The sequence below is a fragment of the Leptonychotes weddellii genome, chromosome 9 (assembly GCF_054177405.1).
Source record: "Leptonychotes weddellii isolate Sample4059 chromosome 9, ASM5417740v2, whole genome shotgun sequence".
Classification (NCBI taxonomy): Eukaryota; Metazoa; Chordata; class Mammalia; order Carnivora; family Phocidae; genus Leptonychotes; species Leptonychotes weddellii.
In genome coordinates, this window is record NC_138377.1 from 19,111,501 (window position 1) to 19,125,825 (window position 14,325).

General features: G+C 39.0%; 2 protein-coding genes across 16 annotated transcripts in view; one reads left to right on the forward strand and one right to left on the reverse strand.

Moving 5' to 3' along the window:
• The first annotated feature begins 3,339 nt into the window (after window positions 1-3,339).
• The window catches only part of CEP128 (centrosomal protein 128), a 381,239-nt gene continuing 370,253 nt past the window's right edge, over window positions 3,340-14,325 (forward strand). For 3 of the 15 annotated variants that reach the window (XM_081830120.1, XM_081830121.1, XM_081830122.1), the window contains exons 1-2: window positions 3,346-3,557; window positions 5,395-5,555. The gene's annotated coding sequence lies outside the window, so the exon portion shown is untranslated. Of the gene's footprint in view, window positions 3,558-5,394; window positions 5,556-14,325 lie in introns of all 15 variants that reach the window. The other 12 variants (XM_081830117.1, XM_081830119.1, XM_031028191.2 and 9 more) reach the window with 8 other exon arrangements.
• The window catches only part of LOC115940965 (large ribosomal subunit protein uL11-like), a 103,802-nt gene continuing 97,101 nt past the window's right edge, over window positions 7,625-14,325 (reverse strand). Inside the window, exon 4 of the mRNA XM_081830124.1 lies at window positions 7,625-8,197. Coding sequence (XP_081686250.1) covers window positions 7,710-8,197 — 488 coding nt within the window. The 3' untranslated portion in view covers window positions 7,625-7,709. The remainder of the gene's footprint in view (window positions 8,198-14,325) is intronic.

A 14,325-nucleotide genomic window follows, 5' to 3' on the forward strand; every position in this document is an offset into this window, starting at 1 on the left:
TATGGACTAGGCACTGGGTGAAATGCTTCATATACATTCATTTCTTTTATCCTCAAAACAACTTTACATGTTAGGTACTATTCTTATCAACTCCATTTGGCAGGGGAAGAAGTGAAGACACGGAGTGATTAGGTACTTGCTTGAGGTGAGACAGCTGAGAGGTATTACAGCTAAGATTTGAACCCAAGTGGTCTGGGTCAAGAATCTGTGCATTTAACCACCTCCGGCTGCTTCTAATGTATCCCAGAACACAAATACGTGAAATATAGTGGAAATAACAAGAGATTGAAGCCAGGAACTTGGAAATTGTCAGGAGCCAAAGTTCTGTCCTCTTAGGCTTATTTCCTCTGGGGCTGCACAGTTTACTTTTGCTGATTTACTCATTTCTCTCTTTCTCTGCAGATTAGATTTTTCCATTTCTCCTTGAAGGGTGATGAAGATGGTCACCTCACCGTGACAACCTCAGCTTGTACCTGTACATCAAGACTCTTCAGACAACCAGTTGAATGCTGGAGTCCCAATTTTAAACCCTTAAAGGATAAAGATCCTGAATGGCTCAAATTGTTTCAGCCATTTACCAATCAGCCATGGTCAGAGAAGGGGCTTTATATAATATAAACAAGACTGGGGCCCAACACTGTGGGTAGAATCATTTCACGTTAAGGGGTGATATGGGTAAGGTGTTTCAAAAATATCTGCTACATCTACCATTATCAAGGTATTGTGTTGTGGGAAAATCATTGATGACACTAGTAGTAAATGGGTACAATTTTGAGGAAATCATGTGTTACAGGCTGAATCGGGTCCGCCTTCCTCCCCAGCCTTATATGTTGAAGCCCTAAGCATTAATATTACCATATTTAAAGAAAGTGCCTTTAAGCAGGTGATTAAGGTTTAATGAGGTTTTTAAGGACGGGGGCCCTAATACAAAATAACTGGTGTCTTCATGAGAAGGAGAGACATCAAGTACCTGCCTGCGCGGGGGAGGGGAAAAGGCCATGTGAGGACAAAGAGAGGAAATGATTATCTGCAAGCCAAGGAGAGAGTCCCCAGGAGAACCTAAACCTGCTGATACCTTGCTCTTGGATTTGCAGCTTCCAGAACTGTGAGAAATAAATCTCTGTTTTTTTAAGCTACCCAGTCTGTGGTATTTTATTATAACAGCATCAACAATGTAATCTCTCTGTTTCTATTTACTAACAATGTAATCGGTGTTTCTATTTACATTGTTTGCAACAGAAGGGTTCTGCAGGTGGTAATCTTTGTGGGCTTTTCCGACTCTAAAATCAGGTGATTCAACTTGAGTGTAGCTTTGGGGTTGGATAATGTGGGTCTGTCACACTGATTAAAAGCAATAAATGTTTTTAGGAGTTATAAGACACATTTTATGTAAAATATTTTTTGTTGGCTTTCTTATTTTGTCTATTTTGTTAAGGAGGAGAAAGATTCTATGATCTGACTTAACTAGATTTTTTCCGATGTCACATCTGTGGATGGAGAGCACACCATATGACAAAAAGCTGCTTTAATTTAATAGTGTATTTTAAAATATCTTGGTCATAATGAATTCAAATCTGATTCTCCACCCATTAGTCCCTGTTGTGTCCTCTGATTTTGCTTTATTGTGTTAACATCACTTTAAAAATGGGGGCTCCAGAATTTAATCTGTTCTCTAAATATGGTTGGACTAGTGAAGAGAGGTTGTGGACAGTCAATTTTTATTAATGCAGCCCAAGATGACATTAGCCTTTTTGTTAGATCCTGCATTTGATCAGATATCACTTCCTCAAAAAGTTTCTCTTTCATGTCTCTCCATGGAAACCTACACAGTACTTTGTAGAAATTTGTTTAGTAGTACGTTTTTTCACTTGACTCTGAGCAAAATGAAGGCAAAGAAACTTGTTCATCTTTTCATGTTTACTGCATTTTTAGTGTCTAATACAAGTGTCTGGATGCTAGAAAGATATGACATACATTTTCTGAATTAAATGAATGAATATAATTGTTTTGAAAAATTAAAATGTTAACAGATAAATGGAGTTATGTTTCTCCATGCATATGGGAAAACTATGGCTGTTCTGAATTATCTTAATCTCTGTATCAGGTGGAGTATATTCTTGAATACAACTATGAGTAAGCAGCTTGAAGACAGATGAAAATACATAGGTAATTTTTAGAATTATTTTATGTTCAAACTGGTTATGGAATAAACTTTACCCCTCAATGTTGGCCAGAGAAAATAATTGAATTATTTGAATATATCAAATTTGTATGCTAATTATTTATGATTTTGTGCCTGTATGAGAGGGTTGGGGGGTGGGGAGAGAGAGGGGAAGGGAGAGTGGGAAGTGAGGAAAGACTGAGAAGAGAGATACTGATTTTAAAAGATTTGGCCCCTGCCTTTGAAGGGCTGAGTCTGATGGAAGAGACCAACTGGGAAATGGATAATTACAGCACAAAATTATTAGAATAGGGAAACTGTGCATTTAATGTGATCTAGCTCTTCTTGAGGTAGCCAGGAAAGCTTTCACAGATAAAGTAAATTTTGATTTTAGCCTTGAGGAGAAAGCGATCAATGGTCTTTTTGGCAGAGCACGAGGAAATGAGGCTCTACATGACTAATTGATTTTCACATCTTCTGAGCTTTTCCAAAGTTGAATTCTTTGCTGAGGTTTTTATAGCCCCTCCCTTTTTTTTGCGACTGAAACCAACTTCTCTCGGTGGAATGCGTCTCTCTCATCTTCTAAAATGACTGAGGAGATGACACTGTAGACTGAATGTAGCAGCAATCATGCAGTGACGGCCTTACAGACTTTCGTTTGCTGTTAATGAGTATGTGATCTTGGGTAAGTCACTCCTTCCAGGCCTAAAGAGTTTGACTAGGTAATTTCTGTTCCCTGCCAGTTCTAAGAATTTGTGAGCCTTCGGAAAAAGACACTGGGATCTGGTATTAAGGGGATTTGTACATTTCACTTCTGGAAATTACTCTTCCCTATTTTGAAAGTCGTAAAAGAAACGGAGTCTGTTATTATTGCAACTACTTTAAGTTCTTCTTATTTTTTTAAAAAAGTAAATATTTTAGACTTTTCTGAATAAATTACAGTCGGGGGCAAGGCAGCTAATTCACCATCAGGTGTTTCCCTCCTATTTAAGCTACTGGCCCTTTAACAAAAAAAGAACAGGGCAAGAGGGCGCGGTCTAGGCACTCCGGTGCCGGCTAATCCGGCTTCTTCCGGGAAAGTCGCCCTAAAGCCCGTCATATGGCATCCTGGGATTTGAAGTTTCTCTTCGGGCCTCTCTCTTGACGACTCCCTACTTTTGAGGACAAGATGGACTACAACTCCCAGAGGGCTAAGCGGCAGGAGCGGGGTCTTGTTCTCTCGCTGTGGCTAGGCGGCTAGTTCAAGTTGCCATAGCTGCGAATCTGGGGAAAGCACAGGCGGTTGCGCCGCAGCGTCAGGTCAGTTGCACCTTCTGGGTCGCTGGCGGCCGTGGGAGCCGGGAGGGGACTCGGCGATGATCCGGCTTTAAGGACCTGGGGTCCTCTTCTATCTCAGGTACCTGTCCCCAACTGCCTCCTCGCCCTTTCTTTAGTACTTCCCTATCCTATCTTAGAAGTTTTAGGTCCCACTTCCCTTAGTCCCTGATGTGGGGACGCCAAAGCTGCGCGGAAATCTGGGGTGTGGCCGCGATGGGTGGGGTGTGTGCCAAGGTCCGGGTAGACAGCGTGCTTGGTATCCCGACGCCCCTCCCTCAGCATGAGTGTTCACGGTCGGGTCGTGGTCAAGTTATCCAGGGAATTTGAACTACGTAGTCCTTTTTTGGGGAGCAGCTGGTGTTGCTGCTGGCAGCTGCGAAGCCTGAGCTGTCAAGGATACTGGGCTTATTCTGGTGTTAACTTGCCTGAGATATAACTTGACGTTTTGTACCTGTTCTTTGGTTACAAGTTTGCTGCTCTCGGGAACGCTGTATCAGTGACCTGGCTTTCCTAGGCCATCGTGGAAGTTGCCCCAACGTTGGCTGTTAACAGTCCCTTATTTAAGTTATTTGGTAGGAACGCCTGACCTTGAATTCCAGCTGCATCCTTTATTAGTTTGATGAAGCTCAGTCACTTAGGTAGCTGTCTTGTAAAACCACTTTGCGGCCTTGTTCTAAGTAGGGTGTGGAGTATCTAGCCCAGGGCCTGACACAGTGGAAATGCTCAGTATTTGTTATTTATTAATTCGGCAGGACCGTGCTGTGTAATAGAAATATCATATGAGCCACACAAGTTTTAAATTTTCTAGTGCCCACGTTAAACAAGTAAAAAGAAAATGGTGAAATTAATTTTAAGAATTTAGCACAGTATATCCAGAACATTTTCATTTTAACATGTAGTCAATATGAACCTTTTTGAGATATGTTACATTTTTAAAACAATTTTTTTAATGGCACTAAATCTTCACATTCTGTTATTTATATTTCACGTCTACAACCCTTGTCATTTCAAACCCACCAGGTTTTAAGAGCTCAGTAGCCACATGTGGCTAGTAAATACTGTATTGGCAGCACAGATAGAAGATTAAAACTTCAACCATTTCGCATTAGTACAGAAAACTTTGGTTGTTTGTGTAACTCAGCTGGGGAAGTTTGCCTCTTTGTTAGATGAGTGAATTGTGTGTGCATGTTACCTGTGTCCTCTCTGTCATTGTGTGATATGGGTCACTTTGAACTCTCGGACAGTTTATTTTGATTTAATTTTTCCAGAGTACTTTTTTTCTTGAAGTTGTTTATAGATGTATTCCCAGAACTACTTTTTATGTAGACAGTGACCAGTTCCCAGACGAACTTTCTGTGGATTCTTACAGACTGCTTTGAAAGCAGTCACAGAGAATTGAAAATATTTCTGTCCATAGCTCTAACAACCAGAGACATTTTACTTTTACTTATTGATTTGCAGTACTAAATGTGGGAAGAGTTGGGCAGCTCATAAAATATTTCCTTTAGGAGTGCTGTCGGATAGTTCATTACTGGCTTAGAAATACAATTGGGCCATTAAATTCAGAAGTAACATGTCAACTTCATTACCTGCCTTAGTGAGTTTACCCACAGATAGACATGCTCAGGGACAGTATTTTTAGCCAGACTTGGGCTACAGTTCACACTAGCCAGCCCAAGGGGTAACCAGGCATGAGTGGAAGTGACCAGTGAAGGGTATGCTGGCTGGGTACTTGGATGTGAAGAAATCCTGTGAGTTCACTGGGGCTTTTGCATGATCCAAGGAACACTTTCTCTGTTGTCTGTTATGCTGTAAATTGTGCATGGTGAAGGTGAGCTTATTTTTATCCTTTATTATATATATAAAAAAATTAAGGTTGTAGTTGTATTTTACCCCCTTGTTTCGTTTATCTGTAGGTGGTTTGGGGAAAGTGTAGGGGCGACCAAAGATCATCTACTTGACTAGGCCTTTTGCCCTGAACCTCATGAAGAAATGATAGGAGGCAAACACATGTGCCTAAGAAGAGCACGGAGGAGAACACAGAGGAGAACAACACGGAGTTTTGGGGGTGTGCTTTGTAAGTATGCTTTCTCCCTAAGTTTCTGAGTTAACAGATTTTCACATATGGCGGGTAAGAATATTTCAACAGATAGACTTTTGGGGGCAAGAAACTCCTTTCTAACATGCAGTATAAAGATAAAATAGGATGGCTGTGAGAAGGGTGTTACAAAAATTCAGATGAACAAAACGGATTTGATGTTACAAAAATTCAGGGCAACAAACTAGATAACAAAAGCAACAATACTGTAACTGTTTTTGTTAGACAAGTGTTTGAGAACCTATTTTGTCCCAAGCAATGTATTAGGCACTCTTCACATGTTATCTATATAATACTTTTATTCTTATTTTCATTTTACAATTGAGGCAGTGGAAGTTCGGATAGATTTTTTTGACTTGCTTGCTATCTGGAGCCAAAACAGTGGTCTTTGTTCCTAGATCTTTTGACAAATCCCAGTCCTGCCCATTGCAAAGAAGCCCCATTGCTGTTTATGATAGTTCTCTAATCAGATTTGATTTACAGTTAGCATTTTTAGATTAGATATACCATATAAGCAGTGTTTACTGTTATTTATCTCTTTATATGTTCAAAGGGTTTTATTAGCCTTTTTTTTTTTTTTTAAAGATTTATTGTTTTTGGGGGGCAGGGCTGAGGGAGAGGGACAGAGAGAATCTCAAGCAGACTCTCTATTAAGCATGGAACCTGACGCAGGGCTCAATCCCACAACCCCGAGATTATGACCTGAGCTGAAACCAAGAGTGGGATGCTCAATCGACTGAGCCACCCAGGAGCCCCAATATTTTCATGCTGCATTTCGATAAAGGGCCCATCAACATAGAGGGGAGATGCATTGGGACCTTGCAATAACACCATGTACGGATCTATGTTGTACAAAATTCTTAGAATTAAAGAATTTTAGAACTGGAGGGGCCTGATAGGATAGTCTAGCCCAGAAATTCTGAACTGCAGTCTTGATACATCTGGGAGTAATATGAAAATAATCTAGAGCTCATTGTTATCCGTATAACATTGTCACTGGGTTGATTCTATTATGAAATGTTTTCAGTCTGTTCATACTATTCTATAGTGTGTTTTTCTTTCTTGTTAATGTATTACATGTTAGCACATGAATTTCTGCCTTGCCTGTTTTAACTGCTACCAGTATCTCAGTGAGTAGATCCATTTAATCTATTTGTTTTTTCTTATTTATTTTTTTTTACTAATAATTCTGCAGTGAAATTATACACACACCTCCATGTACACACACACACACACACACACACACGAGGGGCGGGGAGGGGCAGAGAGAGAGAGAGAGAAGCAGACTCCCTGCTGAGTGGGGAGCCCATGCAGGGCTGGATTCCAGGACCAAGCTCATGACCCAAGCTGAAGGCAGATGCTTAACCAACTGAGCCACTCAGGCACCCTGAAAAATTATTCTAGTTAATACTCTTATAGCAAGGTGTACCCATGCCAAAGCTTTTTTTTCATCTGTACAAAACAGGGAAACAAGAATATGATTTTATCATTTTAATTTACAATTATTAGTGAAACAAACTATGTTATATGTTAGGGCTGTGTGCACTCTGTGAATAGCCTGTTTACATATCCTTTTGTATCCTTTACTACTGCACTGTTTTTTTTTTTTTTCTATTTTTAAAAAAGATGATTAATCCCTTCATTCTCATATATTGCAAATATACTTGAGTTTGTCCTTTAGATTTTTAACCTTGCTTCTAGTGTCTTGTTATTAATGGTTATGAATGATCCTAAGAGACTAATCAGGCCTTTCTCAGATACGTACACCTCCCTGAAATTCTTATAACTCTTAATGTAGATCTGTACAATGCTGGTGCTTGGAGTGTTTGGGAGATGGGAGTATTTGTGGTTACATGAATCCAGCTAGCTGATGAACATTTAGAGTCTACCCTATGCATCAGATTTGCCATATAAGTGCTCATGAATGAATGAATGAATGAGTGCTCATGGATGAATGAGCTTAGAGATGAATGGAGGAGTGAATTAAAGTAAGCCTGAACTAGGCTTTTCTGAATGAAGAGAGATATCATTGAAGAAGTGACCTATGATTAGTATTTATTTATTTATTTGGTTGGTAGGTTGGTTGGTTGTCAAATGATCCATTATTGAAATATTTTCCTTTGTAGTTCTTAACTAGCTGGGCATTCCACTGCACCGCCTGTTGATGTCATCTATGATGTCATGAGGGTGCCAGCCATCAGCATTGCAGCTCATAAATTGGACAATCCCCAGGATCTCTTTAATGGTTCCAGAGAGTTCTCTGGCTAAAGATCCATGACACATCTGTTGGGCAATGTTGACAGTCTCATCAAAAGTGATATTTCCACTGTGCTTAATGTTTTTCTGCTTCTTTTTGTCCCTTGGTGATTCCTTGAGGGTTCTGATAATCAGGGCAGAGGCAGAAGGTACTACTTCAGTCAGACCCAGGGGGCTGATCTTCAGGGCCAGGGCAGACATGGCATCGACTTCCCCACCAGTGCACATCAGGAATACGACTTTGATCTTGTTTGGGCCGAACTTAGGTGGCATAGTGGAAATGGCTGGTGTTGGATGAACTCGGATTTGGGATGAATGAAGGCAGTTGCACCTTGGCCTTCTCTGAGCCAAACACCAAAAGCTTCCTTAAAGGAAGAAGAGATAGGCAAATTTTATAGATCATAGAAAAAAAAAAAAATGCTTGGTGGTGGGAGAGTGAAGGCTTTAAAATGGCAAAATGGGTTTTCCTGTCAGCAGCAAACAGATGATAAAGAGTCCAAGTAATTGGGAGTTTAGAGCTCCATAGTGCAGATAAATAATAATTGAGGAATGCAGGTAGCTGCAAATGACAATGATAAATTAAAGTGATTTGTAGCAAGTCAAGGAAATCCTCTAGGTTTGATTCAGTTATAAGTTTTAACACATGTGTTCAAGCCAATTTGAAATGTTTATCCTTGTTTACTCTAAATAGACATATTATCAAGTATTCATATTTACACTGTTTTTCAGTTCAATCCATATTGTTTGAAGGCTTAAGATAATTAATCTAGGCCATTTACCACTAGAATTATTTCATGCAGCAGTTATTTAATTAGTACATGCTATTTGCAAAGTCCTGTTCTTTGAAATTTGTCTCTGGATTAATCAGGATAATAAAGAAAATTTAATCGTAAATTCATTTAAAAATGTTCCAACTACATGCCCAGCACTATGCAAGGTATTGGAACACAGCCATGAACAAAATAAATGGACTCTCTGATGAAATTTAGAGTCTACTGAGGAAACAGACAAGTAAACAGCCAGTTAGCAATCTCTTGGCTGTGATGAGGTAGTATCCACTATGGGCACTTGACCAGAGTTGGGTGAGGGCAGTGAAGGAAAGCTTTTTAAGGGAAGTTTCCTGTAAATTGAGATTTGAAGGAAAAAGTAAGAGTTAGCTAAGGGAAAAGGAGAGAAAGGAAAGTTCTAGGCTATGAATCCTGCAGTGAAATGAGTATGCCATGTTTGAGGAATTGAAAAAAAAAAAAAATTCCATGGCACAAATAATTACATTTTAAGGACATGTTTAATAAATGTCTTGCTATGATTGTAGAGATAAAAAAATGCAGAGGGAGGCAAGATCACTTCTGGCTGGAGATGGCTTCACAGAGATTATATTATTTGTGCTATGCCTGGAACGATGAGTGGAATTTCAATAAGTGGCAATAGTACACAGCAGAAGATGTTCTAGACAGAACTAATGATATTAGGGAAGGAGGGAAGTGATGGGAGAATAGCCGGGATCATAACAGCTGAATGCAGGCCTTAGGTTTTCTGTGGTTCTTTTGCTGGAGAGGAGGGCGGCTAGCTGAGGGTCTTGAATTCCTGATTCAAGAACTTAGACTCAATCTTACACGGGCAGTGGAGTGTCCGTGAAAGTTGGAATGGCTAGGAAAAGACTCACAGAGAAACCATGTTGGTGGCTAGGACTGAGTTGAGAAAGGTCCTGAATGATGAGTGGTGTCAGTGGCGATGAGAAGGGGTAAATAGGAAGGTGGGAGAAAGGTTCAAGACTCGGCTGTGCCACTTGGGAGCTATATAACCTTGGACACTTATACTTAGCTTCTTTAAGCCCTTTATGTATATGTTGGGATGACAATAGTACTTTGTAGGGTTATTGTTGTATGATAATCTGTTATGTGGAAGTCTTAGTTATTCGGCATTAATATTATTTCAACTTTTGTTTTTTGAAGGTTTTTGAAATTGAGGTTTTTGACCAGGGTCTACTTACATATACTCCCAGTAATTTAATTTTTAAATGTAATTGGTTTCAAATGATATTGTAGTGCATTTCATTATAATTGGATTCCTTTCTAACCCTATAGGTTTTAAAATTTTTATTCAAACATTTAAAAACATTCCCAGAAACAGCTCAGAAGAACTCCAACGACCTTTTTAAAATACATTTAAAATACATTTTATAAGTGGTTTTCTTTTTTATATTTTGGAAAGAATATACAAATCATTCTGTTTATCCACTTCTAAAAATAAGAATAAATGCCAAACTCTTGAATAAACATATCCATAAGTACAATAAAAATATATTCCAGTTTTTTATTATAAAAGAGTTAAAGGAAAGATCTAAAGATATAAAGTAAAAGAAGAATGGGGCAAGAAAGAAATATGGGTATTGAGAGTGGTGGAAAAGAGAAATAGAAAATATGTATACATCATGAGGAGAATACCTTTTTTTAAAGTTTAAGGTTTTAGGATATGGTTTCTGAAAAATAGGGACACTTTTCGGCCTGAAATGGGTTGTAAATATTCTTACATTTTTGTTTGTTTGTTTGTTTTTTTTTGGGTTGTAAATATTCTTAACAAGAGAAAGGATTATTTAAGAGATGTCTTAAAATAGCTGTAGTAAGTTGGATTTATAGCACATTTAAGTTTTTAATACTTTATTATCTTATATTCATCATATAAACCTTTAAACAAGTGCATATGGAATATTCTGGCCCTAAATGCATTTCTTGGAAGGGGAGGATGGATCATAAGAAATATAGTAGGGGAGGACAAAGAAAACATTTCAGTGATTGGGCAGTGTATTTGGAATTTACATAATTCTTTTATGTATAGAATGAAGTGGAAAAAGCACTAGCTTAGAGGCAGAAGATGTGGGTTCCACCTCTGTTATTGCATCTTTTTAGCAGAGTCATCACAGACAAGTATTTTACTCAAAGCTTTGTTTTTCTTCAGCAAAAGTAAAGGGTTGTAATTGTACCAACTTTACTGGATCAAAAGAGAGAAGGCTAGGGAAAATGCTTTGTAATCCATAAAGCAATATGCAGATTTAAGGTATAAATAGCAATAAAATATTTTCTTATTTTTTTATTATGTTCAGTTAGCCACTGTATAGTACATCATTAGTTTTTGATGTAGTGTTCAGTGATTCATTAGTTACGTACGTAACTGTTTTCTTAAAATTCTTAGTGTTTTGTTCACTAGGAAAGTCGAGGAGTTTCTTTTTATACTTTATTTTTTATTTTATTATTTTTTAAAGATTTTATTTATTTGTCAGAGAGCACAAGCAGGGGGAGCGGCAGGCAGAAACAGGCAGAGAGAGAAGCAGGCTCCTGCTGAGCAGGGAGCCCGCTGCAGGACTCAATCCCAGGACCCTAGGATCATGACCTGAGCCGAAGGCAGTCGCTTAACCGACTGAGCCACCCAGGTGTCCCTCTTTTTATACTTTAAAAACAAGGAGGAAGAGAACAAGTGTATTTCATAATATACTTAAGAAATTGCTTGTTTCTTTAAAAAAACTTAATGTTATACAGAGAACAGATACCCCCAACTGCCTATTTATGATTGTTTAGATTTTTTTTTTCTCAAAAACTGCTAGACTTTCACTTGTTTTATCGACTGCTTATGCTTATTTTGAATTTGAATCTGTCCTTTCTTTCTTCCACCAGCCTGAAACCAACCTGTTTTCTCAGGGAGTGTAGGCTTGAGAGCAAACTTCAGGAAATTAACCATCTTCTGAACCAAATCAAATGATTTATTAATAAACTATATTTTTTCGGTTAGCTTTTGCTGCATAACAAATCAAACCTTGGAGGCATAAAACAATACATGGTTATTGCTTGTGTGATGGGTTAGCTAAGCTGTCTGCTTATCATTCCTAGACTGATTTGTCTGTGTTCAGCTGGCTGATCTACTGATCTAAGCTGGAAGCCACTGGGCAACCATGGATCCCATGCCATCCAACAGCATAGCCTGGGCACATCCTCATGGTGATGGGAGAGTTGCAGGAGAGCAAGTTCCAGTGCATAATCTCATTTCAAACCCTTGCTTGGACCTGGGCTGGTAACTCCATGGGCAGGTAACTCCATCTATGGTAGGAAGGCAGTGTATGTAGGGAGGGGTGAAGAATGAGAGCTGGATTATGCATTGTAGTACACTTTCGTTCTGAAAGTACTTTCTGATCTATACAATAGGGAAGCATTCTAAGTGGGAAAACATTCTAAGTAGTTTTAGTTCTTCTGCTCAGTAGTAGTATATCTTTCTGGTTTTAGAGTCTATAGGGATGGCTAATATCAGAGTTGTATTATCCATTTTTCCTTCTTGTCTATAGAGGAAAGCATTGTTTTTTGAGCATTTAACCTTGATTCATTCTTCATGATTGACTTGCTCATTTTTAACTGGGGAAGGAGACTGGTAAACTTCCTTTGTCTTGGTTCTTTATCTAAAATAAAGTTGCAGGCTCAACTGGTAAGTGGGGCCAGTCAGGCAGTTCACCGTGTGAAGCAGGTCCAGTGGGGACTGGGGAAAACAAGAAGGTATGTGCCTGACTCTAGGTCAGGTACTATAGGTATTATGTCCATGCTGCCATGAAAAAATTCACCCCCAGTATTGCCAGATCTCTGGATTTTTTAAAGAGAAGTTGGAAATTGAAATTTTTTTTTTAATTTTTTTTATTTATTTATTCATGAAAGAGAGAGAGAGAGAGGCAGAGGAAGAAGCAGGCTCCCCGCCTAGCAGGGAGCCCGATGCAGAACTCGATCCCAGGACCCTGGGATCATGACCTGAGCCGAAGGCAGACGCTTAACCATCTGAGTCACCCAGGCGCCCCTGAAATTGAAATTTTTATGTGAAATCTTTGTTTTCAAATTAAAGCTTTAAAGTAACACAGTGAGTGTTATTTTTAAGTACATGTTGGTTGCCTGGATTTGGTATGTAGTCTTCCAGTTTTCATCCTCCAATTTAAACAAAATGGTGTCAGAAACTTGGATGCTAGCACCATCTTTGTCCATGCTGATATCTTGCCCAGTCTGAAGCAGTTTGGACAGTTAGTAGAGGTCATCTGTACCCCAAGAGTACTTCATTCTTATCAGCTATTTTGGGAATATTGTAATATGTGTTTTTTTTGGTTGGCAAATAAATGCAAGAGTGCAAATCTAGGGTTTAATTACAAATAACAAATCCATCTTGGGTTTTTTAGCATCCTTTTTCTCTTTTTTTCCTCGAGTGTTCATTTGTTGTTTTTGTCTTGACATGTTTTACTTTCTATTTAATTTTGTAAACTTCATTTATTTTAGAAGTGTGTGGGTGTATAAATCTAAAATATCTATAGCATTCTGATTGTGAGACAGGGAGGGGGTTATTAAGTAACTTTATTTTCTTTTAAAACAGCCCTGATTTTTATCAATTGGTACATATATAATTATCTGAGCAGCTACTAGTTTTTTTTCTCCATGTCTGAGTAAGCAGTCATTTTGTATGCTGCATGGCCTTTTCCGGAAACACCCCTGCTTCCTGCTGGCTGCGCACTGGTCCCTGTGACTCTGTCCTTGAACTCAGAGGTATTGGAGTAAAGGGAGCAAAATGCAGCCAAGGGGCTGAGCCTGCCTGGCTTCACCCATTGAATAGAGGAGTGTGGGAGTGTGTGTGGGGGAGAGAGGAGATGCATGGGAGCAACAGGAATAAGTGGAATATACAATAAAGAATCAGATTGTGTGTGTGTGTGTGTGTGTAAGTAAGTGTTAGTTCTCTAAAAAGTTCTTAGCTGGGGATGATTTAACCAACCCACCCCTTCCTTGCCCCTGCCCCAGGGACATTTACCAATATCTGTAGACAGTTAAATTTACGCCCTGGTGAAAGGATGTGAGAGCTTTGCTTATTTGTACCTTTAGTTACTTTTTTAAAAAGTATTTTTTAAAAATATTTTTTGTTTATTTGACAGCAGAGCGAGTGAGAGAGAGCACGAATGGAGGGGAGGGGCAGACAGAGGGAGAAGCAGATTCCTCGCTGAACAGGGAGCCCAACGAGGGGCTCGATCCCAGGACCCCAGGATCATGACCTGAGCTAAAGTCAAACGCTTAACCGACTGAGTCACCCAGGCGCCCCATAGTTCCTTTGAGACAGATGGTTTTTAACTGGATCCCGTTTCCTTGTCATCTGTCAAATGTTTATTTATCTTCCAGATGAGTGAAAGGATCCTGACCCAACTCCCCTGGCATTTTGTTATATTACTTAGCTCACCATGTATAGTACTTTCATAAGCCTTTTTCTCTCCCATCAAGGACTGTGATTTTTTTTTTTAATTTACTTTCATCGTCCATTTCTAATGTGGTGGCAGTTCAGTAAATGATGAATGCATGAATCTATTGCATCTCTTTGATTCTGTTTCCTATGTCTTACATTATCTACTGACTTAATAGAGAACTGGCTGATGGACTATACTGTTAATTTTGATCTTATATTAACTTACCAAAAGCTTTCGAGAGTTTGAAGTTAC